The sequence below is a fragment of the Ochotona curzoniae genome, unplaced genomic scaffold, assembly GCF_017591425.1.
Source record: "Ochotona curzoniae isolate NIBS_2020 unplaced genomic scaffold, NIBS_Ocur_1.0 contig_4645, whole genome shotgun sequence".
In the NCBI taxonomy this organism is placed as follows: Eukaryota; Metazoa; Chordata; class Mammalia; order Lagomorpha; family Ochotonidae; genus Ochotona; species Ochotona curzoniae.
The window spans coordinates 2855140-2881074 of record NW_024466353.1 but is presented as its reverse complement, the minus strand read 5'-3'; the positions used below and the strand labels follow the sequence as shown (position 1 = coordinate 2881074).

General features: G+C 40.8%; 2 protein-coding genes across 6 annotated transcripts in view; one reads left to right on the top strand and one right to left on the bottom strand.

The window, feature by feature from the left end:
• The window catches only part of ERGIC2 (ERGIC and golgi 2), a 31064-nt gene extending 10312 nt beyond the window's left edge, over window positions 1-20752 (top strand). For 3 of the 4 annotated variants that reach the window (XM_040987466.1, XM_040987465.1, XM_040987467.1), the window contains exons 3-14: window positions 862-970; window positions 2930-2976; window positions 3558-3628; window positions 7597-7637; window positions 8749-8850; window positions 9591-9686; window positions 11918-11973; window positions 13076-13174; window positions 15579-15676; window positions 17929-18091; window positions 19103-19185; window positions 19356-20752. In XM_040987466.1, coding sequence (XP_040843400.1) covers window positions 862-970; window positions 2930-2976; window positions 3558-3628; window positions 7597-7637; window positions 8749-8850; window positions 9591-9686; window positions 11918-11973; window positions 13076-13174; window positions 15579-15676; window positions 17929-18091; window positions 19103-19185; window positions 19356-19418 — 1028 coding nt within the window. In that variant the 3' untranslated portion in view covers window positions 19419-20752. The remainder of the gene's footprint in view (window positions 1-861; window positions 971-2929; window positions 2977-3557; window positions 3629-7596; window positions 7638-8748; window positions 8851-9590; window positions 9687-11917; window positions 11974-13075; window positions 13175-15578; window positions 15677-17928; window positions 18092-19102; window positions 19186-19355) is intronic. The other variant, XM_040987469.1, reaches the window with a different exon arrangement.
• A 688-nt stretch (window positions 20753-21440) lies between these two features.
• The window catches only part of FAR2 (fatty acyl-CoA reductase 2), an 84259-nt gene continuing 79764 nt past the window's right edge, over window positions 21441-25935 (bottom strand). For both annotated transcript variants that reach the window (XM_040987463.1, XM_040987464.1), the window contains exon 12: window positions 21441-25275. In XM_040987463.1, the coding sequence (XP_040843397.1) occupies window positions 25113-25275 (163 nt within the window). In that variant the 3' untranslated portion in view covers window positions 21441-25112. The remainder of the gene's footprint in view (window positions 25276-25935) is intronic.

Here is a 25935-nt window from a genome sequence, read left to right as displayed (position 1 = left end):
TGGGGGGACTCCTGGGGGACCAGGGGGGGCACAGGTGAGCCTCAGCTCTGGGGGGACTCCTGGGGGACCAGGGGGGGCACAGGTGAGCCTCAGCTCTGGGGGGACTCCTGGGGGGCCAGCGGGGAGCGGCAGAGGGACCTTGCCACTGCTCTGTGTCCTCCTGTCACGCATTGTTCTTGTTTTTACTTTAATTTTCTGTACCATTCGAACTGGAGCCACTGTGCTTTTAGCATTATTTATTAAGCTGTCAGTGAACAAATTGTCTTATTGCCTCAGGGCTCTTCAGTTGTGTGAACTGACATAACTTTATTGTTGTCACACCACTCATTCAGCATGCAGATGGGGGTGATACATTTAGGAGATTTCAAAACACTGTTATTAAATTTATTAAATTATTGAATCTGCTGGCCCCAAGTTTGCTCTGACTTCTTAAGATCCAAGAACTTAGCTCATTTGTTTGCTTTAAATTTGGTGACAGGCATGGGTACATTGTTAATAATGAAGGGAATATTTGCACATTTGGCCTGTAACTGCACACATCATTTATTCTATACCTGACGTTAGTATATACTCCTATAACTATGTGGGAATTCTGCGCTTTGTAAAATTTTGGCCAGTAGAACTTAATGAAAGGTAACTTTAAAGAAATGTTTTCTTTCTTGGTGTTATAAATAAATGTGTGCTCGCTGCATCTTCATTTTTGACTGTATTCAGGAAATATATATTATGTAATATATATGATATTTATACTGTTCAAATATCATTTATATTAGGTGCTTCTAAAATTAAGTTTAATCCTACTGCATTTCCTGCGATTTGCTTTGGTTTTGAGTTGTTTTTCTGCTCTGTTGCATTTCTCAGTTTCTCTTATAGCATTCACCACCATGGCTTTATTAACAATAATGGAATTCTCAGTGTATCAGGATACATGGATGAAGTATGAATATGAAGTAGACAAGGACTTTTCTAGGTAACTACTTTTCAATTTTTTCTTAAACATGCTTTCAGTCCAGTTGTTTAACAGCATGCCTTTTAGCTGATTTTAGCTCTGTAGAAATAGTCCTGACTAATTTTTAGTAATTGCATTTCAGAAGAAGTGTTTTTAAATTATTTAACATTCTAGTTAAATCCTTTTTTTAAGAGAAGAGATATTTATTATTATTTTTATTTGAAATGCAGATTTACAAAGAGAAGGAGAGTTAGAGGAAGAAATTCTTCCATTCACTGGTTCACTCCTGAAATGGCCACTGTTGTCAGAGCAGAGTTGATCTGAAACTTGGAGCCGAGAGCCTCACTGGGTCTCCCTGATGGGCCGTCCTCTGCTGCTTTCCCAGGCCGTCAGCACAGAACCGGACTGAAAGTGAAGCAGACGGAATGCAAAGCAGCACCCAGTTGTGTTCCTTTTACCGCAGGGTGGAGGAGTAGCCTGTTGAGGCATGGCACTGGCCACAATTCTAGTTAAATTCTAAAGCAGGAATTCCCTGATTTAATCTACAATTACTTAAAAAGATTAGGATAACCATGGCAGAAATTACTCCTCAGACTTGTAAAGATCTTACTGACCTGTGTGCACCAATAAGTACATTGTCTCAAGTCACACTGCATACACTTATAATCCGATTTACATGGATTAAAGGTGAATTCTGTATGTGAGTAGCGTGACTTTTAACCTTTAATCTTGAACTGTTTGTTGGGTTGCAGATGACGGGTTACAGTATCAGGATTGCACTAGATAAGGAGTTCTCTGTTCCAGTACTTTCACTACCACTTATTTACTGGCTTTATGCTCTAGATGGATATTTTTATCATAGTGCCCTCCTCATGGGGCTTTGGATAATTAAATAAATCAGCACTGGCAAATTGCTGTGAGCCTTAGGCAAGCTGCAGAGCGTCCTTGGTTTGCACCTCAGATGCTCATCTTGAACATGCATGTTCCTTTAAATGCCAGTGGTTTTCAAAGAGTCCTTCTAGCGTTTCAGCTTTTAGCACCAGTGAAACGTTTCTCATTTTCTCCAAAGAAGTCTCGGTGTTGACCCCGTCCCCTTAGCTTCTTTGATTCTTAGATCTAACGTCCCTGTTGAAATGAGATGAAACATAGCAGTGTGTAATGCCTTATTTAAAAAAAAATATTTAATTTAATGTATTTAGAAGGCAGACTGACAGGAAAGGAAGAGGAGCAAAAGAGGAGGAGAGGGCCTGGCGGCGTGGTCTAGCGGCTAAAGTCCTCGCCTTGAACGCACCAGGATCTCATAGGGGCGCCGGTTCTAATCCCAGCAGCCCCACTTTCCATCCAGCTCCCTGCTTGTGGCCTGGGAAAGCAGTTGAGGATGGCCCATATGCCTTGGGACCCTGTACCCGTGTGGGAGACCCAGAAGAAGTTCCTGGATTCTGGCTTCGGATCGGCATAGCATTGGCTGTTGCACTCACTTTGGGGGGTGAATCATCGGATGGGAGATCTTCCTCTGTCTCTCCTCCTCTCTGTATATCCGACTTTCCAATAATAAATCAAACAATCTTTAAAAAAAAAAAAAAGAGGAGGAGAGAAGAGAATTTCCACCTGCTGGTTCACTCTGCAGACGCCTGCACCAGCCAGGGCTGAGCCAACCGGAAGCCAGGAGCCAGGAACTTTCATCTGGGTCTCTCCTATGGGTGGCAGGGATCTGAGTCTGTTCCGTCTGTTACTTGAAAACCAGGAATTTGAACTGTCACCTGCAGCTTCCTAGAATGTTCCTTAGCGGCAACCAGAGCCAGGACATGGGCTGGTTAAACATTATGTCTTAAACATTATGTCAGATGCCTGCTCTGCCGGCCAAGTTCTAATTGTCATGTTTTATTCTGTTTGAAACCCAAATTTTGATAGATCTATTGATTTGTTTATGTTTTGTTGACTAATTGATTGGTATTCATATTTAGTTTTTTTGTCTTGTAGCAAATTAAGGATCAATATAGATATTACTGTGGCCATGAAGTGTCAATGTAAGTATACCTTCAATTGGATGAATCTATATGTTGTTTGTAATTTAAACAGTTGAAAATAAAAGTATAAAAGCATTGGCTGTATTTTAGCATCGTTTTCTCCTTTATATTCTTTAAAACTTTATTTCTGTTTCATTGATTTACTCCTGTCCTTAAATCAGTATAATTAATATGAATTTTGGTTTTTTCAAAATAAAATTATTGGTGATTTTTTTAAATGGTCTTAATTTACCTTAAGATTTCAGTAAGTTTCCCAAGAATACTTGTATTCTTGTAACTAATTTTGCTCAACAGCCTTTAGTACTGATCCTTACGTATTTACAAATTGCTACAAAGCCATTACATTCCCTGAATTTTATGCTTTTTTACCCTGAAATTTTGAGTCCTCTTGTTTACTGAATAAATAATAGAAAAAAAAACCCTTGCTAAATTTTTGTATAGTCTTATGTTTTTGTTTGAATTTTAGGGAAAAAAATATTGGGTGGTGATATACTGCAGACTTTGTCAGTTTTCTGCTGACGCCCTTGATTCTGTTAGATGTAGCTGTGGGGTGTGTGACACTTCCCTGTGTTTCTGTGCAGATGTTGGAGCAGATGTGTTGGACTTAGCAGAAACGATGGTTGCGTCTGCAGATGGTCTCGTGTACGAGCCGGTAAGTTTGATTCATCTGGTTTCAGAGGTTTACGCTCTGAGGACTTGTTCCCTTGGAGACAGTGTGCATATTTGCTCTTAGTTTTGGTCCGGACTGATGTTGTGTACAAGTTTGACTTTGAAAACAATCTATACTCTTTGAGAAGACGTCAGGCAGGGGCCAGGGAGGCAGTGATGAAAAGCCTCCATAGGACACCTACCTCGTTGAGCCTGCAGGTCTGTTTTGTAACTTACTATATGTTTTTTGTTAATGCTTGCTAATAAGGTCTGTGTTTCTTTTGAATGCTGTTTGGATCAAAGGTTCTCCTTTTCTTGTAATGACATAGAGACTTGTGTCCCGTTTGTGTCTGTTTTCTCCCTCGTTTAAATCAGGAGAAATAGCTAGCTGTAGTTCTGACAATCACTAGTGAAAGCAGGTCCTCCTCCTCCGAGGAGCACTCCGGCTGGCATCGGCTGCTTGTCCTCTTGGTGCTGCCTTGATTCTCCACAGCTTGTTAGATGCTGATACGCCTGTGTTGGCTTCGCATCCTGGGTCAGATCTGACGGAGCGGTCTGTCCGACAATGTGAGCATTTCACGGGGGAGGGAGAGTGAGAGCACATCGTGATCAGAATTAACCTAACAGAAACTTTGGGAAGCAAGCATGCCCGATGCGCTCTCTGTTGGTACTTGGTGTTGTGGAACTCATGTTTATGTATGTGTTGTTGAGTTATTTCGTTTGTTGTTGACCATTGTCAACTTTTCTAGTAGCAGAATTCTGAAATAAAGACTACCTAGGATAGGGGAAGAGTAACAATGGGTAAAGTTGAAGAAGGAAGGAAGAAAAACTGGCCAGTTTTGATTACTGTTTTTTTTTAAGATTTATTTTATTTTTATTGGAAAGTCAGATCTGCAGAGTTGAGGAGAGACGGGCAGGAAGATCTTCCATCAGATGGTTCACTCCCCAAGCAACCGCAATAGCCAGAGCTGTCCCAATCCGAAGCCACAAGCCAGGAGCCTCCTCCAGGTCTCCCACATGGGTGCAGCGTCCCAAGGCTTTGGGCCATCCTCAACTGCTTTCCCAGGTCTCAGGCAGGGAGCTTGATGGAAAGTGGGGCTGCTGGGATTAGAACCGGTGCCTATATAGGATCCTAGTGCGGGCAAGGCAAGGACTTTCACCATTAGGCTAGTACACCAGGCTCAATTACTGTGGCTTTAATTTGTAACAATATAAGAGCACTTTCTGAAGTACACATTTTTCTAACAAAATATTTACTTTTATATTTGAAAGACACATTTACAGAGACAGAGAGGAAGGGATCTTTTGTCTGCTGCTCTACTGCTCAAATCACCACAATGGCAGGAGCTGGGATAGTCCACAACCTGGAGCTGGGAGCTTCTTCCAGGTTTTCAGTGGAAGTACAGGAACCCAAAGACTTGGGTTGTCCTCCACTGCCTTCTTAAACACAGGGAGCTCGATTGGAAGTGGAGTGACCAAGATTCGAACTGGCATCCGTATGGGATTGTGATGCTGCAGACAGGCGAGCGACCCCGCTGCCCACTAAAGATACTGGTTTTACAGGCTCCTTATTAAAGGAGATTTAATCATTTGTAAATTTGGACGCCAGGTTACGGTGTATTAAGCTATCACATACACGGTTTTGAGAATAACTATGATACTTCATTGTGTTGTCTTTCTTTCCTATTCTTCAAGTGATTTAATAGAGGGCTTTGTTTTTTCCCGTTTCTTCGGCAACAATGTGTTGTGTTACGGCCTCGTGACTGCTTTTGTCTCACACATGGCAATGTAAGGTTGGCTGAGGATTCAAGTCTGTTTTACAGTGTTTCAAACTAAAATCTTACAGGCGTTCCTTCCTTGTCTTCAGACCCAATTATATCCTTTCCTTTGTAGGTAATATAATTCACGCTTTTTCTTTCATTTTTGAAATTCAAATTTTCATCCTAAGGTGCCATTTGTGGGTCTCTCTTAGTTTTTGCTGGTTTTGATAATGTAGGTTTTTTTTTCTTGGTCTTTTTTGCTTGCTTTAACGTTCAAAGCAGTACTTTAAATCTTTCCTTTTGAAGGTCTTATAAGATGTTGAATATCATAGAGTTCTCAATATCATTATTATCTCTCACATTATATGTGCATTTTGAACTTGACCAGATTACATTGATTTGCTAGGATGTTTTCAATAGCCCTAGATGAAAGGAGAGAATATATAGTTTAGTCCAAGTGTGTTTCTTTAAGTCAGATTGTGCTTCTGAGGTTGGAAGAGATCGAGTCCGCACGCAGCCTGGGATGGTCGTGTGGCCCGCCATGGCAGCCCAGCAGGTCTGACAGCATTTCTTCGGACAGACTAGACTCCGGTAGGGAACTTCGCTTCTGAGTGAGAGGCCTAGCTCTGTGCAGGGCGCCTGTGGTGTGCTCTCATTATGGACAGGCCGTAATGTGTGTGCTGAGCAGCTAGTTGAACCCGCACCTGTGGTGTGCCTCAGGTGGAAGCTGTCCCGGAGGGTGCCCTGCTGCCATCCTGTGCCCACATCCTGTGTGCCTGTGCGCCCAGACGGTCTCTTCATCTTCTGCCCTCGTAGCTTTTTCTGCCCTGTGAAATACAATTGTGTTGGCCTTCTAAATTTGGACTCTGTAGTGTGTTGCCTTGCATATGTTCTTTAAAGTTTCCACCCTGGGATTAGGAGTTAAAATTATAATGCAGATTGCATCCTAACTTTTACTCTCCTTGGAACTTTCCTTTGTAGCGGACTGCAAAGTCTATGTGGTACCGTCATACGTTTGCCTTGTAAAATGTGTTTAAATCGTTTCTCTAGGTTTCTCTCTGTTCTGACTGGTGTATGCCCTCTTTTTTCACACTTACTACATCCCAAATACATTTTTAAAAAGATTTGTTTTTGTTGGAAAGTCATATTTACAGAGAGAAAGAGAGACAAAGATATTTATCTGCTGGTTCACTCCCCAGGTGGCAGCAATGGCTGGAACTGAGCCAATCAAGAATCAGGAGCCAGGGGCTTCTTCCCAGTTTCCCATGTGGGTGCAGGGTCCCAAGACTTTGGGTTGTTCTCTACTGCTTTTCCAGGCCACAGGCAGGGAGCTGGAAGGGAAGTGGGGCAGCCAGGATGTGAATCAGTGATCACCTGGGGTCCCGGCACGTGCAAGGCGAGGATTTTAGCCACTAGGCTACTGCTCCGTGCCACCTAATTTGAATTCTTTTTTTCTGCATTTCATACCTCCAGGTGATTTGTAATCTCCTGAGATGCATCCATTTTGCTTTTTTAATCTTTAGGATTCCAAGTTGCAGGCAAAAGGGACTAATGACTGTTCGTGTTACACAGTTGTGACAGGATAATGAGCTATTTTCAAAATGTGATGTTTCTGCCATCTATTCCAGTTGTTAGTCAAATTAAAAGGACTTCTGTAATATATACTTATATATTTGTATCCATACACTTTTCATCAGTAATACTTATAGCATTTAACAGTGTGAGTAAGTATTACTCTCTTGTCCTTAGTGTACAAAGTACTTAAGAATTTTTAATTTGAAAAAGCAAATTCAGGTTTACTTTAAAATAATCTTCTCTTTAAACACACCCTATTGAAGTCTTAACCCTATTAACTTTACTGGTTTCCAAACCATGATCGTGCAATATGCTGTTGTAATTTCAATTTTGCTATTTATTTTGACATTTAGTTACTATTTAATGATGTTTTTAAAGGGAGAAAGTGAGAAACCTGATGGACCTATGTTTTTCTTTTAAGATTTATTTATTTTTTACAAAGTCAGATATACAAAGACGGGAAGAGACAGAGAGGAAGATCTTCCATCCGATGATTCACTCCCCAAGGTTGGCTTTAAAAGTCTAAATGTATATCGTAATCTTTGTTTTTAACAACAGTATAAATGTGGTTTTGTTCAAAGGAAATAAGAAGAAGACTCTTTGACAATGACAGTGATTCTGTTTTGGTTTATTTCAGGCAATATTTGATCTTTCACCACAGCAAAGAGAGTGGCAAAGGTAATAAACGAACAAGGCATTGTGACCCATAGACCTCTAAATCACATTCTGTCTATTTTGTGTATGGTAAGCTCTTTGTAGGTGAATATTTACATCTACATAAGTGATTTACATTTACATAAGTGATGCAGATTGTTTTCACTATGAAAATATTAGACATTTTCCATCATACTGGAATGTTCTACGTTGCTTCACGTTGTACGAGGGCAAGAAGTCTACTTCTTGCGCACACAGTTTGGATTCATGAAGCTCTGACCGTTGCCAGTACCAACAGGTAAACTCTGCTGATACAGGACACACACAAAAATGTCAAACACTCAATTTCTGCTGGCATTGGATCCACAAATTTCAAGTGCTCAAGTATAATCTGAAGATGAGATCTGGCGCTTTGAAATTTCCGAATTTATCATGTTCTTCTATACCAGCATTGCAGATACCACTCTGATGCCTTAGGGGTACCTGGGGCTACAGCTCCTGGGATAATGTACATGCCAAAATCATCTTTACCTTTCTCTACCTTTAATGAAAGACTTCGATTTTCTCTCGATCCCTATTCTACTTTAAAATGTTTAGGATCTCAGACCTCTTTATTATGTTCAAACCTGGATAACCTTTCAGCTTCTGCTTTTTCTATCTAATTTCCTTTTTACTCCACACTAAAGTTACATTTAAGGGAGATGTGTTGCTTTAAATAGCCGTGTCTAACCAATTTTCTACTTGGGTAGCACACAATTATTGTGTGACCTACGTCAGTTTGGAAAAAATTCCTACTTTATTGTTTCAGTGGGATGCCAAGCCCTTTCATATTTACTTTACTTTCGTGTTAAAGGTTCTTATGTTTGTGTAGTCTATAGACTTTAGTTTTCGGTTCATAGCACCACTGCAAGAATCAGAGGCCAGGGTGACCTAGTTCATGGGCTTGGGGCTACCTTTCCTCATGTTTCCTGCTTGCAAGGCTAGAGTCAACAAAAACTTGCACCTTAATTTTGGAATAAAATCCAGTGATGCTGAGTGTATGTTAGTCCACCGTTGCTTTCTGAAAATGTACCGTTAGCTTTTTGAGACTCCTTTTCTGTTTCACGCAGCTCTTGTTTGTTTCTGTTGCCCTTAGGATGTTGCAGCTGATTCAGAGCAGGCTGCAGGAGGAGCATTCACTTCAAGATGTGATCTTTAAAAGTGCTTTTAAAAGCCCATCAACGGCACTGCCACCCAGGTGAGGGGTGTGCTTCAAACGCACTCGGACACCAATGTGCCATGTTTCGTTTCCTAGATCTCATTTTTTGTACCAAGAGAAAGCAGGAAGCATTCTCTGCCGAACAGATGTCTTTTAAGTTAATAACATGTGATTTTGATGAGGATTATCATGAATGTTTCATTTTCATTGAATTAACTTGCTGGGTCATCTGTGGGGTGCACATCTGTAGAAAACTGAAATAAGTTTTAAGAGCAAACTGATTCCACGTACTGTTGCAAAGATACATACTTTTGGAATAGACATTTGGGGTTTTGTTTTCACTTTTTCTCCTTTGTAATTAGAGTCGCTGCTAATCCAGAAATGCTACAACCAATAAAATGATCATTTGAATTTAGACTTCCCTACATCACACTTGCTCCCTTCTCATTACAGTGTTAGTAGTTGATGAAAAAAATATGTCTTTATAGGATTAATCTTTCAATCTTTGTTCTGCCACTAGCTTTAGGCTTCTGACTAGATTTGAAGAACCGTGGGACTTTGGATTTGTACAAAACAAATATGTAATAGGTATATAATTCTTTTATAGATATGTGATTTTTTAAATACTGTGTAGGCTTCAGGAAGCTGCTCTTCTGCTTTAGACATTGGAACATTATTTGAAAAATTGATCTTCATGGTTTTTCCCTCTATGTGCAATTTTTTTTCACTCCAAGATGATAGTGATAAATTATAACGCATCTCTGTGCCATATCCAACAGGGAGGATGGCTCATTGAGGTCTCCAGACGCATGCAGAATTCATGGTCACCTCTATGTCAACAAAGTCGCTGGGAATTTTCACATAACCGTGGGCAAGTATGTTCTTTTCACTCACCGAAGACACTGGAAACAAGTTGACTCTGGGTTAAAAATAAATTCCTTGTTAATCAGATAATACATAGCAAACTATGAAAGGAATGCTTAAAGTGTTATCTGTCTGTTCAGTGTACGAGTTTGGTGTTGGAGCGTAAGTCCCGGTACAGAGAACATTACTAACTTTAAAAGCCATTCGAAAGCATTAACGCACTCATGTCTTATTTTTCATATCTAACTAAATGATGTGGAAGTGTACATGGAGTGAAATCTACTTGTCAAGTTTTAGTAGCCAGGGAAGGGTTGCTATGACAGTCCATGAAATTGTGCCTTGTAGTACAGTTTTATGATTTTGTTTGCCTCAAACCTTGTGGTGGTCCTAATTCCAAGTGTATTCCTTGGCTAATTCTAGATAAGAGTTTGATGCAGTTGGAACTTAGCCATACCTAAGGTTAAGCAGAGCACCTATTTTCAAAACAACATTCATTACAGAAGCTGTCAAGTAAGAAAAGCTTGGCAATAAAGTTCTAAATGAATAAATGGGTTCCATCCCCCCTTCTTCGTTCTGTATTGTAATTGAACAAAATAGTACTAGATTGTCTTAAGATTTTTTAAAATAATTACCATGTTTACAATACCACACTAGATACTAAGGGTACAACTCAAAAAAAAAAAAAAAATCCAGTCCTCCTGGTGCTTACAATCTAAACATGCTGAAAAGAATCTAAACTTTGATCAGTGAATTCACTAATAACGATGTCATTACAGAGGTGTTGAAATTGTGAAGGAAATAGATGATAGACCTGGGTGCTGCACAGTCCCACAAGTCAGCAGAGAACCTTGGAGCATGAGCAGGGCCTCAGAAATGTTCTGTGTGAGGGCATCAGAGAGCAGAGGGCAGGAAGAGCGTGCCTGCGGACTTTGACATCAGCATGATGTCTCAGTGCCACACGATCAGATCAGTCAAGCTTTTGTGTTTTTCTTGCTTGTCATTCTCTCCTTAAAACTTACCTTTTGTTGTTTTGGTTATGTTGCCAAAACCCGTTATAGCCATTCCTGTTCTGTTGCTGCTAGCGTCTTGTTTTCTTTGTTGTTGTTTGTTTGTTTGTTAACGTTACAGAGGCAACAAGTCCTACTTACCTCAAAGAAATTTAGAAAAATTTATTTTGCTTTTGGCTCTGAATAGCATCCTAACTCAAAGAGGGAAACATTGACACATTGGCTGAGCTGCTGTATTGGTTGCCTTTTTTTGTGGCCAGGGGCCCTTTTCTCAATTTTACCTCTTTACCTGGATCCAGTCATGTTTTGGGGAGGTCCTGTGAGCCTGCTTTTTTTTGGCAATAAATTCATTGGTTTCAATACCGACCTTTGGAAAGATCTTATGTTACCTCTTAAATACAAAATAGGGAACAACTGACTCTTTGTAATGCTGTGAACAAAGTGTGGATTGAAACGGGCACTTGGTGTAACTAAGTGGAGTTTAGTGCCAGACTCCGATTATAAATGGTGTTTTACATTACGCAAATGTCTCCCAGAGCGCTCAGGAGCCCCCAAAGCCCTGGACAGATGTATTTGTGTGTGTCACCGTGGATTGCTTTGGTAGGATGCCTCATTTCCCTGGATGCCAGTGCATTCCCCCTGCGGTGACTGTGACAACCAAACATGCCTCCCATCACCAGTTTTCAGAACAGTTTCTTCACTGGAGTCCTTCTAGCTCCCAGCTTTGTAACAGCCCGGCCCTGGCCATTGTTGTCATGTACAGCGTGAACCAGCAGATGGACTGCTGTTTTATGTTTTGAACCAGTAGGTATCAGTGATGACTTTTCTGTCATGTATGAAAATATAGTCATTTTTCATGAATATTTTCCTGAAAATCATAGCTGGATAATCTGACCTTCCCTACCGCACAGCAGTTTGATAACTTAGTGGCCAAATTTCATTGCAGTGCTTTTGAGTTCAAGGCCAATTTGGAGATTTTTAAGTGTGACACTTGGTACCAACCACTATTTTCAGTCTGGATCTTGGGAAGAGACAAAAAACGAAAGCAAAAAGCCTAAGCTTCCCAGCGTGGCGCTGGCCGCCCTGCCGAGCTGAGCGGGCTGGTCTGCCTATCACAGGGACGTTGTTCTGTGAGTTCACACCAAGAAGAATGGTAGGACTTCGCAAAGAGCCACTTTCTGCAACGGGTGACGTAGTCAAATGCTGTTGCTGTAATACTTTTCCCCTTCTTTCAGGGCAATCCCACACCCCCGAGGCCATGCCCACTTGGCAGCACTCGTCAATCATGACTGTAAGTAGTTCTTCAGCAAGGGTGTCTTTGAGAAAAGCACCATTTTTCAAGGGCAGGGCCCCGAGGGTGGGCTCTCCTGAAGACAGAGATGCAGTGAGAGGAGGTGATGAAGGTACTGACCTGGACCCCTGGGTTTCTCAGAAGCTGCTTGTTACTAGGGCGAGGTACCCCAGGCCGACTGACTGTGTTACTGTGAGTCATGCTTAGGATGCGAGGCCTGCAGACCCACTCCCGGGGAGCCCCTCTTTCACAAGAGTCTCCAGGACTCCACGGAACATCACATCCTGAGCCTGGAAGCGAGGGCCCCGGGGGGACCACTGTGAGGTTGTATGCCCATTCTCCAAAAATTACTTTCCAAGGATACAGCTCAGATTGCTTGAGGAGCTCTCATTTGGCCACGCCTCCTGAAGGTTCCACCCCCTTTTACCAGAGCCACCAAGGAGATAACACGCGCTCATGGGAACAGTCAGCACCCAAGCCACTGTGGCAGGAAGCGTTCTTTGTGACACATGGAACATACTTCTGCCAGTTTGTATGGCTAGTGAGACTATGTGTGGAATTTGTTTAAATTTACAATATCTAGATAAATTTAAACATACTCTTACATAAAAAGTATTCCACTCATTCTGGTATAATGATTCTTCCAAAACATTTTTAAGTCTGTTGTTAAGAACAAAGCAAGTAATTCTATGGAACAATGAGTTTGGTCACAGTTAGCAATAGTATGTATTACAAATGCTGGTGCTCAGTTTTGTTGTTTGCCATATGGACACCATCCCAGTTCTCACAACAAAATCTTAATGTTATATCATGACCAGAATCATGACATAACCTAAAGACATTTTTCATGGCTATCAGAATTAGCTGTAATGTTATTTGTTAGAAGCTAATTTGTATGTAATTATAAAATTTAAGAAACAGAAATTTATCAGAATTTGCCTATTGTAGATTTAATTTCTATATGCTAAATGTGTATTATTCTGCTTGCAAATTTGGGGTGTTTTCATTTGAGGACAGATAAGAATATAAAGCAATCATTAAGATACAGTTTTCATTAATGATTTCTCTACTTAGTTGCTTTTGGTTTTTTTTTGCTTCTCAGCTTACAACTTTTCTCACAGAATAGATCATTTGTCTTTTGGAGAACTTGTTCCAGGGATTATTAATCCTTTAGATGGAACAGAAAAAATTGCTGTGGATCGTAAGTATTGAATAATTTGTCCTGGGATTTCTATTGTAGAAAATAGTTTTTACAACTCTAATGTTAGAACATTTTCAGTAATCTTCCCACTTCGCTTGTGAAGGGGATTGTTCTGTGGTTGATGAATGAGATACACGTGGAGAGAATTTGTTCAGTGAGTAGATGAAGTAACCCCCCGAACATAAAACGCAAATTAATGATAAGTTGGGGGAAGGACCGAATTTAAAATTTGTATCTGAAAACTTAATAAATCATAACTGCGCTTTTCCACATTCACCAAAGAAAGAATAAAGATAGAAGGCTTGAACTTTGTAAGAATTTTTCTTCTCTAAGTTCAAAGTTTGGAAATACATGTTTGCTCTTTTGGAAATCTCTAGAATTGTACCTAAGAAACCTAGAGTTATTTCAGAATGTATTACGTGATTAAAAAGCAGCACATTATAGCATAGTTACCTGTTCTATATGTTTTCTTATAATCCACTCCACTTAAAGTAATAGTTTTTGTAAAAATTGCAAGTATGATTTTCTCAGTTTTATGATAAGCAGTATGTTTTCAATTCTTCTGAAGATTCTGTTTTCTCTCTATGTAAGAATTCATTTTGTCTGGTGTCTTACCTGTTGGACATTTTGAGAACTTCTAAAGCTTTCGCAACCACCAGGAATTTTAAGTTCATAAAAGTATAATTAAAAGCTTAATATTTTCTTAAATTCAGTATATTTATTAATGTTCTTTACTCTTAGTGTAGTGTTGTACATTAAAGATATGTAACTTGGGCCTGGTGTGGTAGCCTACTGGCTGGGGTGCTCACCTTGTACATGCCAGGATCCCGTATCAGTGCCTGTTTGTGTCCTGGCAGCCCCATTTCCCATCCGCCTCCCTGCTTGTGGCCTGGGAGGGCAGTCGATGATGGCCCAAAGCCTTGGGACTCTCAGCTGCGTGGGAGAGCTGGAGGAGGCTCCTGGCTGCTGGCGTCAGGTTGGCTCAGCTCCAGCCATTGCGACTGCTTGGGGAGTAGGTCAGCGGATCTTCCTCTCTGTTTCTTCCCCTCTCTGTATATCTGGCTTTCCAATGAAAATTTTTTTAAAAATCATTGAATCTTCAAAAAGAAAAGATGTGACTTACAGTGCTAATTTACATTCATGAGTATTTTGTCTTCTGGGAATGCTTCACTTAAGGAAACGATTTTACAAGTTTAGAAACGTGTGAAAAGCAACGATTGTGAGAATTATAAACCTCATTCAGTGAAATCTTAGTTATAATCAATAAGTATATACTCATTTGACACCAGGGCATCACATATTAGCTAAGAGGTGCTCGTTTGAAAAAAAAGTTTTTGAACAAGAACTCTCGTAAATACAGGTGAGTTATTCCAAACGTCGTTGAGTCTAGATAATTCTAAATTGATAAAGACTAAGAGATATTTCGGATTCTGTATATGAGGTGTCAGTGTGTTAGTGAAAGCTGTAAAATGGCATACTGCTCTCGTTCCTAATACCTGTTCTATTGGATCTCTAGTTCCAAAAAGGAAAAAAAAAAATGGTGTAATGAATCTGCGGTGTGCAACTGCTGTTCCCTCTGGAAGCTCTGCTGAAATACTGCAGGGATTACTTAGCAATTAGATGCTTGATTTACTCATTGAGATCTTCAAACTTGGGCCTGCTGTGGCAGCGTAGTGGCTAAATCTTTGCCTTGCCTGTGCTGGGATCCCATATAGCCACTGTTCCTGGCTGCTCCACTTCCCATCCAGCTCCCTGCTTGTGGCCTGGGAAAGCAGTGGAGGACGGCCCAAAGCGTTGGGACCCTGCACCACATGGGAGAACCCAGAAGAAGTTCCTGGCTTTAGATCAGCTCAGTTCCTGCCACTGCAGCCACTTGGAGAGTTTAACCAGTGGTTGGAAAATCTTTCTCTCTGTGTCTCTTTCTAAATCTGCCTTTCCAATAGAGATAAATAAATCTTTAAAAAAAGAGAGAGAGAAGGAAAAGATCTTCAAGCTTAGTTATACTCCAAATCTTGCAGAGAAATCCCATCCAGGAGCATTTGTACTCTGGCCGTGAGAGTGGAGGGGCCAAGTGCATGGACCATCCTGTGCTGTGTTCCTATAGCGTTGTCAGGACCTGGACTAAAGAGCATTTGAAATCACTGCATACAAGTGGTTGTCAAGCAGTCCATGAAAATTGCATCTTGTGTAAAGATTAAACAGATTGCAAAATTTTTATAACAACCTACCTTTGAATATCATGAACTTTTTATGTTCCTTTGTATATTACATGTGCTGGTTGTTGTGTCTTAGACCATTAAGTAACATAAAATGGTATTTCAGTTAAATTTACTTAATGGAGAAAAAACTTTCTGGCAGTTTTGCTGTTGGGCTCATGAAAAAATACATTTTATTTTTGTTCTAGACAACCAGATGTTCCAATATTTTATTACAGTTGTGCCAACAAAACTACATACATATAAGATTTCAGCAGACACCCACCAGTTTTCTGTAACAGAAAGGGTAAGTTGAATCCAACTGGTAAAATTATTTGAAATCTTTTAGAAGCTTAAAAATCCCCTAACCACAAGCTAAGGTTGTTCAGTTGGTGTCCTCACTTATTTTAAAACTTACTTCCGTGTTAAGCTAATAATTTCGTAGAAATAGTTTATTAGTATAATTAGTATATTTTAGGGCAAGAAAAGTAGATTTTTCTAGAAAAGAAATCTAAAATGTTTTAGGACTTAAAACTGTTAAACTTAATGAAGATACTATGTTGATTTTAATATCTTAACTTCAGAACATGCTCTCTCATGCATTACAATGAACAGTTTTTAATCCGGCAGCAGGGGTCTTCATTTCCTGTTATTCTCTAGCACACGTGCCTGCGCTGGGACAGGCCTGTATTGCCTCTTAAGTTAATGCTTTGTGGTCACGTGACATATTCTGTAACCTCAGGACACACTGGCCTCATAAATGCCGAAATGAGGAGCAGAGTTTTGGAATTGGACAATTTAGCAGATTTTGCATCTATTCTAGCGTCATGATCTCTTTTTGTGTGTGCAAGAATGATGAATATTCAAATTTTAAGTGCCTTTTAAATTTATTTATTTGCAAAGCAGAGAAATGCTTAGGGCAGCTTGTCCTGGGCAAGATCAAAGTCAGGAGCCCAGAACTCAGGCAGGGCCTCTCAGGTGCTCAGCAGAGGACCAGGCACGTCGGCCGCTGCCTGCACTTCTTTGGGTGCATGTGTGCGGGAAGCTGGAGTTGAAGGAAAGCAGGGAGGCAGCCATCCTGCCTGGGGTCTTAAGCGCTGTACCAAGTGCCCGACCCTGAAGATGTGTTTGAGAGTCTTATAATTTACGACCACCTCAATAGTCAAAGACTTTTCCTTATTCTTCTGAAATTTGGTGTTCTTTTTAGAGGGAATGTGTTATGTTTCTATAACCTTTCAAATGTTTCAGTGGAAAACCCTGAGTACATGGAACTGTGTAGGTGTGTATATGTGCATGTGTGTGCACGTGTATACACAGACACCAGGTAACATACATACAGGTACATATTGTGCCTTCCAGATTTTCTGTAGGGATGGGGAGCTACCATTTCTCACCTGGAAGTTTGGCAAACACCCGACAAGCAGCACACACAGCTGCCTAGGCCTTGGGGGAAGCAGGCACACTCCCATTGCCATGGGGATGCCAATGCCACAGTGTGTGTGGAACGGAGGTAAATAGTGACTGCAAAATGGCCCGAGCATTTGCCCTTTGGCCCAGTGGTCCCACTTCTAGAATGGATTCCAGAAGCACAGCGGGGCAAATGCAAAGTCATGTATGAGAACAGTCCGTGCTTTGACATGGTAGCAGCCTGGGACGTCAAGCTGCAGAAGTAAAGACGAGGGGCAGCAAGCGGGGCTGACCTTCTGAGGTCAACAGCACAGCCACTGTCGGTCTTTGGCTGCATGCGGTGCCCCAATCTCCATTGCAGCGTCCATCTTCAGCATGGTATTGAGCAACCCAGAGGTTGAAGTAACTGTTGGAAACCATCAATAGTTTATGGAGCCTTATGTGATAATAACAGGAGAAAGAACTTTGAAATGCTGTGTATTTTAAAAAATGTTTAATGTAACATAATAAGTAGATCATAAATGATAGTGCACTGTGATATTACAGTTTGAAGTTATAGTAATTATTATAAAGTTTGCAAAGTTGATTTTTGAGGTATAAACTAGCTAGAATGAAGAATGAAGTAGAATATTTGTTTGATGTGCATTATTTGGTAAATTTACAATATTAGTTTCATGCCCTTAAAAAGTCCTTTGAAGTCTGAACCAGTAGTTCAAACATTGATATTTTTTAATCAATGGAAACATCTTCTTTCTGTATTGTATCCTGTAGTTCAAAATTAACAACAGGAATTGAACTAGTTTTGAAATCTGGTAATTTCAATAACAGTAGTGAATTCAGTTGTTTTTTGAATTCTTGACGAAGAGATGTGGCCAGTAAGGAACACACAACTGTGGCCTTCTGCTCTAGAACATGCAGGAGATTGGTACGTAGAGTAAGCCTTTTGGGAACGTAGGAAAGAATAGTTTTGCTCTTTGGGTAGTTTCAAAAGCAAATCACATGAGAAATACAGAATCATTGCAGAGCAGAGTGGAGCAGAATCGGGTCGGAGGTTGGCCTGTGGCCTTCCGTGGGAATGGCCTTCTCCCACTGTGGCGCTGGGGCGTTGTGCTGAGTGTTGCTGTCTGACCTGCTCCTTTCGCTTCCCTGTAGGAACGCATCATCAACCATGCTGCCGGCAGCCACGGGGTGTCTGGAATATTCATGAAATATGATCTCAGCTCCCTCATGGTGACGGTCACGGAGGAGCACATGCCATTCTGGCAGTTCTTTGTGAGACTCTGTGGGATTGTTGGAGGAATCTTTTCAACAACAGGTTAACAGGAATTCCTTTTTGTTTTTCATCTGTAAAAGTGTTAAAGACTCTTCAAAGGGCCCCCCCCCAAAAAAAATGCATGTTCTGAGGGTTTGGTATTAGAGAAATGTTTTTGTTGTTGTTGATACCAAAGTTCCAAAATTTTTTTGATGCACCACTACACATAACTAATTTTCCTGCGTTTATGGATTTGAAGGTGATTATATGGTGAGCTGCAAAGGTTGTTTGCTCTTACCAGGCAGAAATATCACTACAGCCAATTTCTGCCAGTCGCTTGGTGCCCACCTTAGATGGGTCTCCATACTCTTCACAAAACTATTCACTCCTCTGTAAAAATGAAATAGTAGCGCTGTTGCATGCACAACATGCACATGTGTACAGGATTAAGGAAAAAAAACTCCTGGACACGTGAATGCAAACTTAGCTTTGTAGTTAATGTACTTCTACATGAATCGTAAGTAAACTGATGTCTTACAATACATTGCATAGTGCAGAGAGATTTTTCAGCCGGTAATGTTTGTCCCAGGATCCTGGAATCCGCTCAGAGCTCACTTGCAGAATTGTGTTCAGGAAGTGTGAGGAGCTGCTAACTGGGAGAGTTCAATCCAACAGCGCCTTCAACTCCAGCTCCTCATCAGCGTTACGCAGTGCCGGGTGCCTGGCACACCCCGGATCACATTTTGTTGAACAAATGAATAATTTCCTTGTGTAATTATTTTTCACTGGTTCGTTTAAATCTGCGTCAGTGTCCATGGCTGATTCACACGTGTGAGTGTGTGAGGAAAGCTAAAAATACCGGACAAGGGCACGTACGGCCTCGTGATCCGGCAAAGAACTGCATTTGTTTTCAAATTTAACTAAATTATTTTAACCATGGAAGTGAAAACGGCAACTTGCCTTTGTTCTCTGTTTAATTGATTCCTTTTTTATTGGGTTTTTTTTTTTAATCTTTTTACATAGCAATTGAGAAAATAATTCCATTAAAAGCATATAAACTTATTGTTTATACAGGTATGTTACACGGATTTGGGAAATTTATAGTTGAAATAATTTGCTGTCGTTTTCGACTCGGCTCCTCTAAGCCCGTCAATTCTGTAAGTAGCAGGGACTGCATGGTGCTGATCTCTGGCCACAGTGCCATTCTCTAGTAGCCTTCGTAGCTCTTGGTGCCCAGAAAGATTTGTCCAAAAGAATTCGCTTGCGTTCGGAGGATCTGCAAGGAGGGCTGATGTGACGCTCTGCTCGTTTCTCTGCTTTGTCTCAGGTTCCCTCTGAGGACGGCCACACAGACAACCACTTACCTCTTTTACAAAATAATACGCATTAACACCTCCTGGGAGAAGGAGAGAAACTTTCTGCCCGAGACCACAAAACCTTTTTTAATAATAAAATATTGTGCAATATACTCAAAAGGAAAGAAAATATGAATGAGAAGCAAGAAACACAGTTATTTAAAAAAGAAAAAAAAAACCCACCAAAAAAAAAAAAACACCCTGAAATCCTCCGTGTGTTGTGTCTGTTACATTTGTCCTGGAAGAAATGTCACTGGAGCGAGCCCGGTGGAGAGGCGCTCTGAAGATGGCCCCTCTGGCACAGCGCATGGGCAGGTCTGAGGTCAGACCTTTCTCTCTGATGGCAAGAAGCCGGAAGGCAAGAAGTGAAACCGCGTCTCAAGAAAAACTGCAGATGTTTGCGTCCTCTTGTTTTTCACAGATTTGATGTCAAAATAATAAAAAAAAAAAATTATAATCAGGTCACATTGTTAATAAAGAAAAACAGGGAGCAGTTCATATATAATTTAGCCATATTCATGTTAAGCCATATGGTCAAGACCATTTATCTCATAATTGGGTCTTATGAAGATGGTCTTTTGGGGCTTTTGTTAATGATTTTTCTCTGAGCGTTCAGGCTGGTGTTTTAGAAAGCAGAGTAAACGCCCCTGGGTGAAGCTGTGAAGGCGCTATGAAACAGAGGGAGCCTTCGCAGATTGTCTTAGAGACTTTATAGGGAGAAGAAAGCACATCTTCAAAAAGGTTTCCTAATCTGATCCTTTTCCTCTTGCTGTACTTTGGAGGGACAGGGTGAAGAAAAAGACCCACTGCTGATTGTGAAAATGAGCAACCTGTACAGTATTAGAACAAAAAGCCAAATATTTTATACTTGCAGTGAGTGGGGAACGAGGTAACTTTAATCTTGAAGTAAAGCAGGAGTCGAGGCAAGTTTTAAGTACAAGCAAGGTGCCGTATTAAACAGTGTCCAGTGAGCTGTAAAGCTGACTTAGGGAAAAGTGTTGGGGTCAGGCTATCCTAAGTGTGACTAACTATAACAGATTGTGTGGTTCTAACTTGCTGCCTTTTTAAGAGTTAGTTTAGAGTTTCTAGAGTATATAGGATTTAAAGAATGAGAGGGTGCTATTTTGCAGGTGCCGTTGAAAACTATTTGAACATATGTGTGCCAACATCAGCTTTCCTTTTACGATCCCTTAACGACCATAGAATAGAAGAATCATCAACCAGCACTCAACACTGACATCATTTAAAGACTCAACTTTAATGACGGTTTTAAAGAATGACACGTCACAAGATACAACTTTTCAAACGAATTTGTTTTTAAAGATAAAATAATGCTTTCTTGAAAATAAAATACAGAGAATAAAAGTGACAGAACTATTTGCAGTAAAGTTTGTTCAGAATAGTACTTTTCGTAAAGTTACAGAGGTGTCATTGTGTAGAATGCGTGGTATCATAGAGCCACCAAATGAACAGAACAGTTACATGGCACAACAAGCTTTGAAAGATTCAAAGCCAGAAACTCTCAAATGATGAGTTGGCCACCTCTGGGTTTTGTATTTCTTCAGCAAAAGTGGGCTCAGAACTAAGCAATTTTAACGGAAAGAAATGGCTGTTAAAGATTGAATGTTGGTCTTACTCATCTGCCTGTTAGACAATTGAGTTACATTTTCAGAGTTTTATTTTTGGCTGGAAAATAGTGATTTGGGATTTCTTTCTTTTTTTTTTTTTAATTTAGAATTGTAAAAGCTAAGCTTTTAAAAAAAGAACTTATATTTGCTTCTATATGATACTTTAATTGCCCCTGTCTTCTTCAAATATATTAAAATTTAAATGAAGTCATTCTATCCCATGGAGAGTAACTCTGAAAGGAGTGTCTTTCAAGCATAGTGGTGCTGTTGGCAGAGTTGTTGGCAGAGTTGGCACAGTTCCGGAGTGAACATTAAGAAAGGCTCCATGAGAAACCCCTCAGAAGGTCACAGTCAGGTGTGTGGCCTCCCCAAGCATTTCTTTTTGCCTTTACACAATGTTCTCTGCTTGGGGAGTCCTTTCTAACAGTCTCTCTCTGTTACTCAGTCCAGTCCCCATGCTCATTTCGAGTACTTAGTGTTTATATTTGTATGAATTCTACATATTTTAAATCTGAAGCCTCAAATTAGGTGGAACGGACCCCTAAGTGCTATGTTTGCATATATTTGTGGAAAAGATGAAATATTGAGGTGAATAATTTCACTGGTGCACTATTTGTATACTTCGCACTACCTTTAGGATCGTCTTTGGAAGTGATGACTCTTCCAGTCTGTTAGATAATTCCTATAGCACTATACTATATACCTTTATTACGTCTTAGGGTAATCAGTTATCAAAAAGTAAATTGATACGCAGCTCCTTCACTTCAAAACTATGCTAGAGTTCAAGAACTTCAGTACCTTGAGCATACCAACATGCCTTTTAAGCCAGTACTTTCTCTTTTTAAAAATATATTCAATTTTTAATTCATTTAAGAGGCATAGAGTTTGCAAACACCTAACTGGAGGTTAACTCCCTAAATGGCCACGATGGCCGGCAGGGCTTTCAGGAGCAAGTTCAACCCAGGACTTCATGAAGCTGTCAGGAACACAGCCAGCTGAGTGCTCACTGTGCGTCCCAGGGAATGCGTCCGCATTCAGCTGGAGTCAGGAGTTGGAGCGGGGAATTAAGTTTTACCTTAAGGAAAAACTGCCCAGAATGGAAAGGCATAGTGAAAAAATATATATGGATGAAAGCAGACCTTAACAGCCTACATAGCTGTACAATAAATGTTCTGTAAATTCTTTGTTATACTTTTAAGCAGTGTAGGGAAACCACTTACGTGTTGACTTGTATTATACTTATCTTTGATGTCATTAAGGTATTCTAAAATTGATCCGTAGTTGCCCTGACTCACGTCCCCCCCACCCCACCCATTTGCAGTTCTAGCTTTCAGTTACTATTTAGAATCAAACAAGGACACAGATAAAATGTTTGTGTATCAGAAGGGATATTGCAGCTTCCTGACACTCACTCTTAAACATCCTTTGCCACCACAAATGTCTACACTTCTCAGGGACTACTGTCTCAGACCAATCACGACTGAAAACCAGCAACTTCTATATACATATATTTTCATTAAGTCATCTAGGCAATATTTTTCCATACCTCAATTCAGTCATGTAGGACACCATTATGTCTTCCCATAAGCAACCGTTTACAGTCAGAGATGATTAGAATAGCAGTTCTAGAAAAGTAGCTAGGTGGAAATTTGCATGGGATTCCTATGACTTTTGAAGAATTGATGCTTTTGAAAGTTTATTCTAATGTGCTTTAATTTTTATTGTCCCTTTTGAGATAATATAGTGAGTACTGTACAAGCTTCCTCTGGATTCTAAATGAGTCAGTTACATTGTTACCTGGAGATGATGGTAGTACAGAATTTTAAGCAGTGCTTTTGAGGTCCAAGCCTCTGCCCCAATTTTGTCTGCCACTAGTAGCCCCCAGACAGGGACGACTGTCTTCTATTCTGAAATCTCTCAGCTGCCTTGCAGGTGCAAAATACAGGGTTTACCAAGATTTTTAAATCGCACACCTGCTTTCTCTTTGTCCATTCTTTCCTCTTTCTGGAATGGAAGCATTTTTCATTATTTTGTGTTCCTTAGGCATTCAGGCAATTGTGACTTGTTGATGGGAATCGGCTGCACATGAGGATGCTCACACAGCCACCTGCTTCCACCGCCCCATCCTCAGACCTTTAGTCGTGTCACTTCTCTGCTGCTGCACAGACAACATGCACATAAACGTAACCCTGCTACCAGTGTCAGGAAAAGTGAAGAGTCGTGTACCCATGTCTGAGAAGGGTGTTCACCTGACAGTTACTACTCCTGCCATTTGATGGAAACTTGGCTTGCTTGAAAGAGTTCTTTGGAAGGTTATTTCCATTATTATTATTATTTTTTTCTCCAGAGTGGATGTTGTGGAAAGAGCCATTGCAGTAAGTAGTTAAAGACACCATACTAGAAGAGAAAGGGGCCATTTTAAATTCCAAGTTTTATTCAGTCAAAAGTCAAGATGTGAATACCTGATCAGTAGAATTACTGAGATGTTGAGATATACAATAATCAAAATATGAATCCTTAGAGCTACCATGTTTTTTTTTTATCCAATCCCATTGAGCTATATCTTGATTTCAAATTACTGATCTATAGTTACTGTAACTCAGAAGTACCCTATAGACAACTGAAGGTCGCCAACCTTACGTTTCACAGCTGGAGTGTCTGCTATGGGAAGTAGTTTCTACATATTCAGGGACTGGGAAGGGACTGCCCAAAAGACCCCTAAAATATTTGTTAATATCGGGTGAGAGATTGTCCTATGGCCTGGTGCCCTCTGACCACCTGAATGTGCCCATGTGAACAGCAGCGGCTCTTTGTGAAGATAACCACAGAGACAGCTGCCAACCTTGGAGAATGCATTATGCCTATGTGATTATCGGGGGGTTCTGTGAAGACACTTTTGGTTGCTTAGGCCCAGATTCTGCATCTAAGTAACAGGCTGTGGGTCCAGCTCATGCTAAACTGAACTGCTGTACTCCAACTCACCTTCGAAACACGAAGGAACCTAGGGGGCAATAGTACATTATTAGACTAGGCGAAACAAAAAACCTCACACCTATTCTCTAAGGTTTAGAGTCGCTTTATGAAGTGGATCCACTTTTCTGAAGTACGCTCCACAGTCCATGCGTAACTGGAACGATTCAAAGAGTAGTAAATCCTTTGCAGCGAATACAAGAACACTAAAACTAGAATGTAAGACTTTATTTGGAATTTTATTTCCTTAGTGGCAAATATCAGGTGACTGCATGTTTATATAATTCTAGCTTAGGATTTTGTCCTCTCCTGTTAGCCTTTGGCAAATAAGCATAAATATAAGGATTGGCAGCTTTTAACAAGCAAGTAGTAACCTCAAAAGAAGCTTAATTGGGAAAAGAGATTATTAAGATTCAAAAGATTTAGAAATAATAGCTGACAAAAGTACAAGAAACCATTTTAAAAGCGTAATAAACTTGAGCTCTCAGACATGCTTAAGCCTTCCTTGTATAAACATTCACACTTCTTTTTCCTTTGTAAGGTTAAGAAGTGAATAGAGTTAAGAAAAATGGCTAATATGAATGCACCTTTTTAATTACCCCACCCTCCAGCCAGGAATCCAACGGATATCATGAAAACCAAAGAGGGACAACGTTCGTGGGGCATTGTTTGCCTTACAGCATTTGGGAGGGTGTCAGGACCATTCTTCCTCAACCTAACTTGCTAAGCTTTCAGAATGGGTGCCTCCCGGATGCCAGGGTCAGTACTGCTGGTCTTTAGCTAGCTTTGCTTCTGCCATGCATCGTCCATGTGACTAGACTGAAATTAATCTTGAGGGGAAAAGAAAAGCTAAATATAGCAAGATAGGAGCACTTTCAGGTTGAATATGCAAGGGCAGGCATACACTAGAGTGTTGCTGACACAGGATGGAAACGGTCATCTCCTAAAACATCTGGATACAGGGTAGTGTGTGACTTCCCTTGTCGCACGGAAGCTAAGGAGTTGTGTCAAGAAATGATGGATCGACTACAGCTTGTTTGCTATCTGACCTTGGGCTAGTCCTTGTTACTTGCCAATGGTGACAACCACAGTTCTCTGTCCGAGGTATCTGAGAGGCTCCACCAGATGGTACTAGACTTTGAGCGTGCTGGACTCCCTAAAGTAGGAAAGGAATTTGTAACAGAAGCTCACGATGAAGAACCAGATATTCCGAGCCATCTGTGATCTTGCAATGAGAAGGCGCCAGACGATAAGGAAGAGGGCGGTATTAAAGAGGTAGTGAATGTTCCGGAGCCTGAGAAACAGACACAGAGAGAGTTAAAACAATGCCAAATACCCTTCCCACCATGAGCTGCGAAACAAAAATGTGCCTTTTCCTGGCTATAGCATGAAAATATTCAGCGTTCCCAGAACATACACCATGCCTTTGCAGCCTTCTGCTGTGCGTTTCCACAGCCTTCTTGCTCAATGTTGATTGCCACCCTGTTTCCCAGTTGGTTTCTGATACTTTCTGCCTGAAGCCATTTCACAAACATGACTAGCACATATTTCCTAAATATACTTTCCACCATATTGCCACGGCATGTCTTCACTGGTTCTTAAGTCACCTCCCTGCTAGTCAGGGTACTTTGCTGTCTGCACTCTACTTTCCCATCCTTGTCAGCGTCTATACTGCAAACCAGTTTCCTTGCAGTGCTAGAATTCTTTGTCCACTGGGGATGTTGACAAAGACATTTAAGAATGTCAAACGGCTGTGCCACTTTCCAAGGTCCCATAGCATGATCGGGTCTCCTGTCTAGTCTGGCTCCTGTGCTTAAAACACATTATTACAGGGCCTGGCGCGGTGGCATAGCAGTTAAAGTTCTCGCCTTGAGTGCCACGATCCCTTATGGGCACCGGTTCTAATCCCTGCAGCCCCGCTTCCCATCCAGCTCCCTGCCTGTGGCCTGGGAAA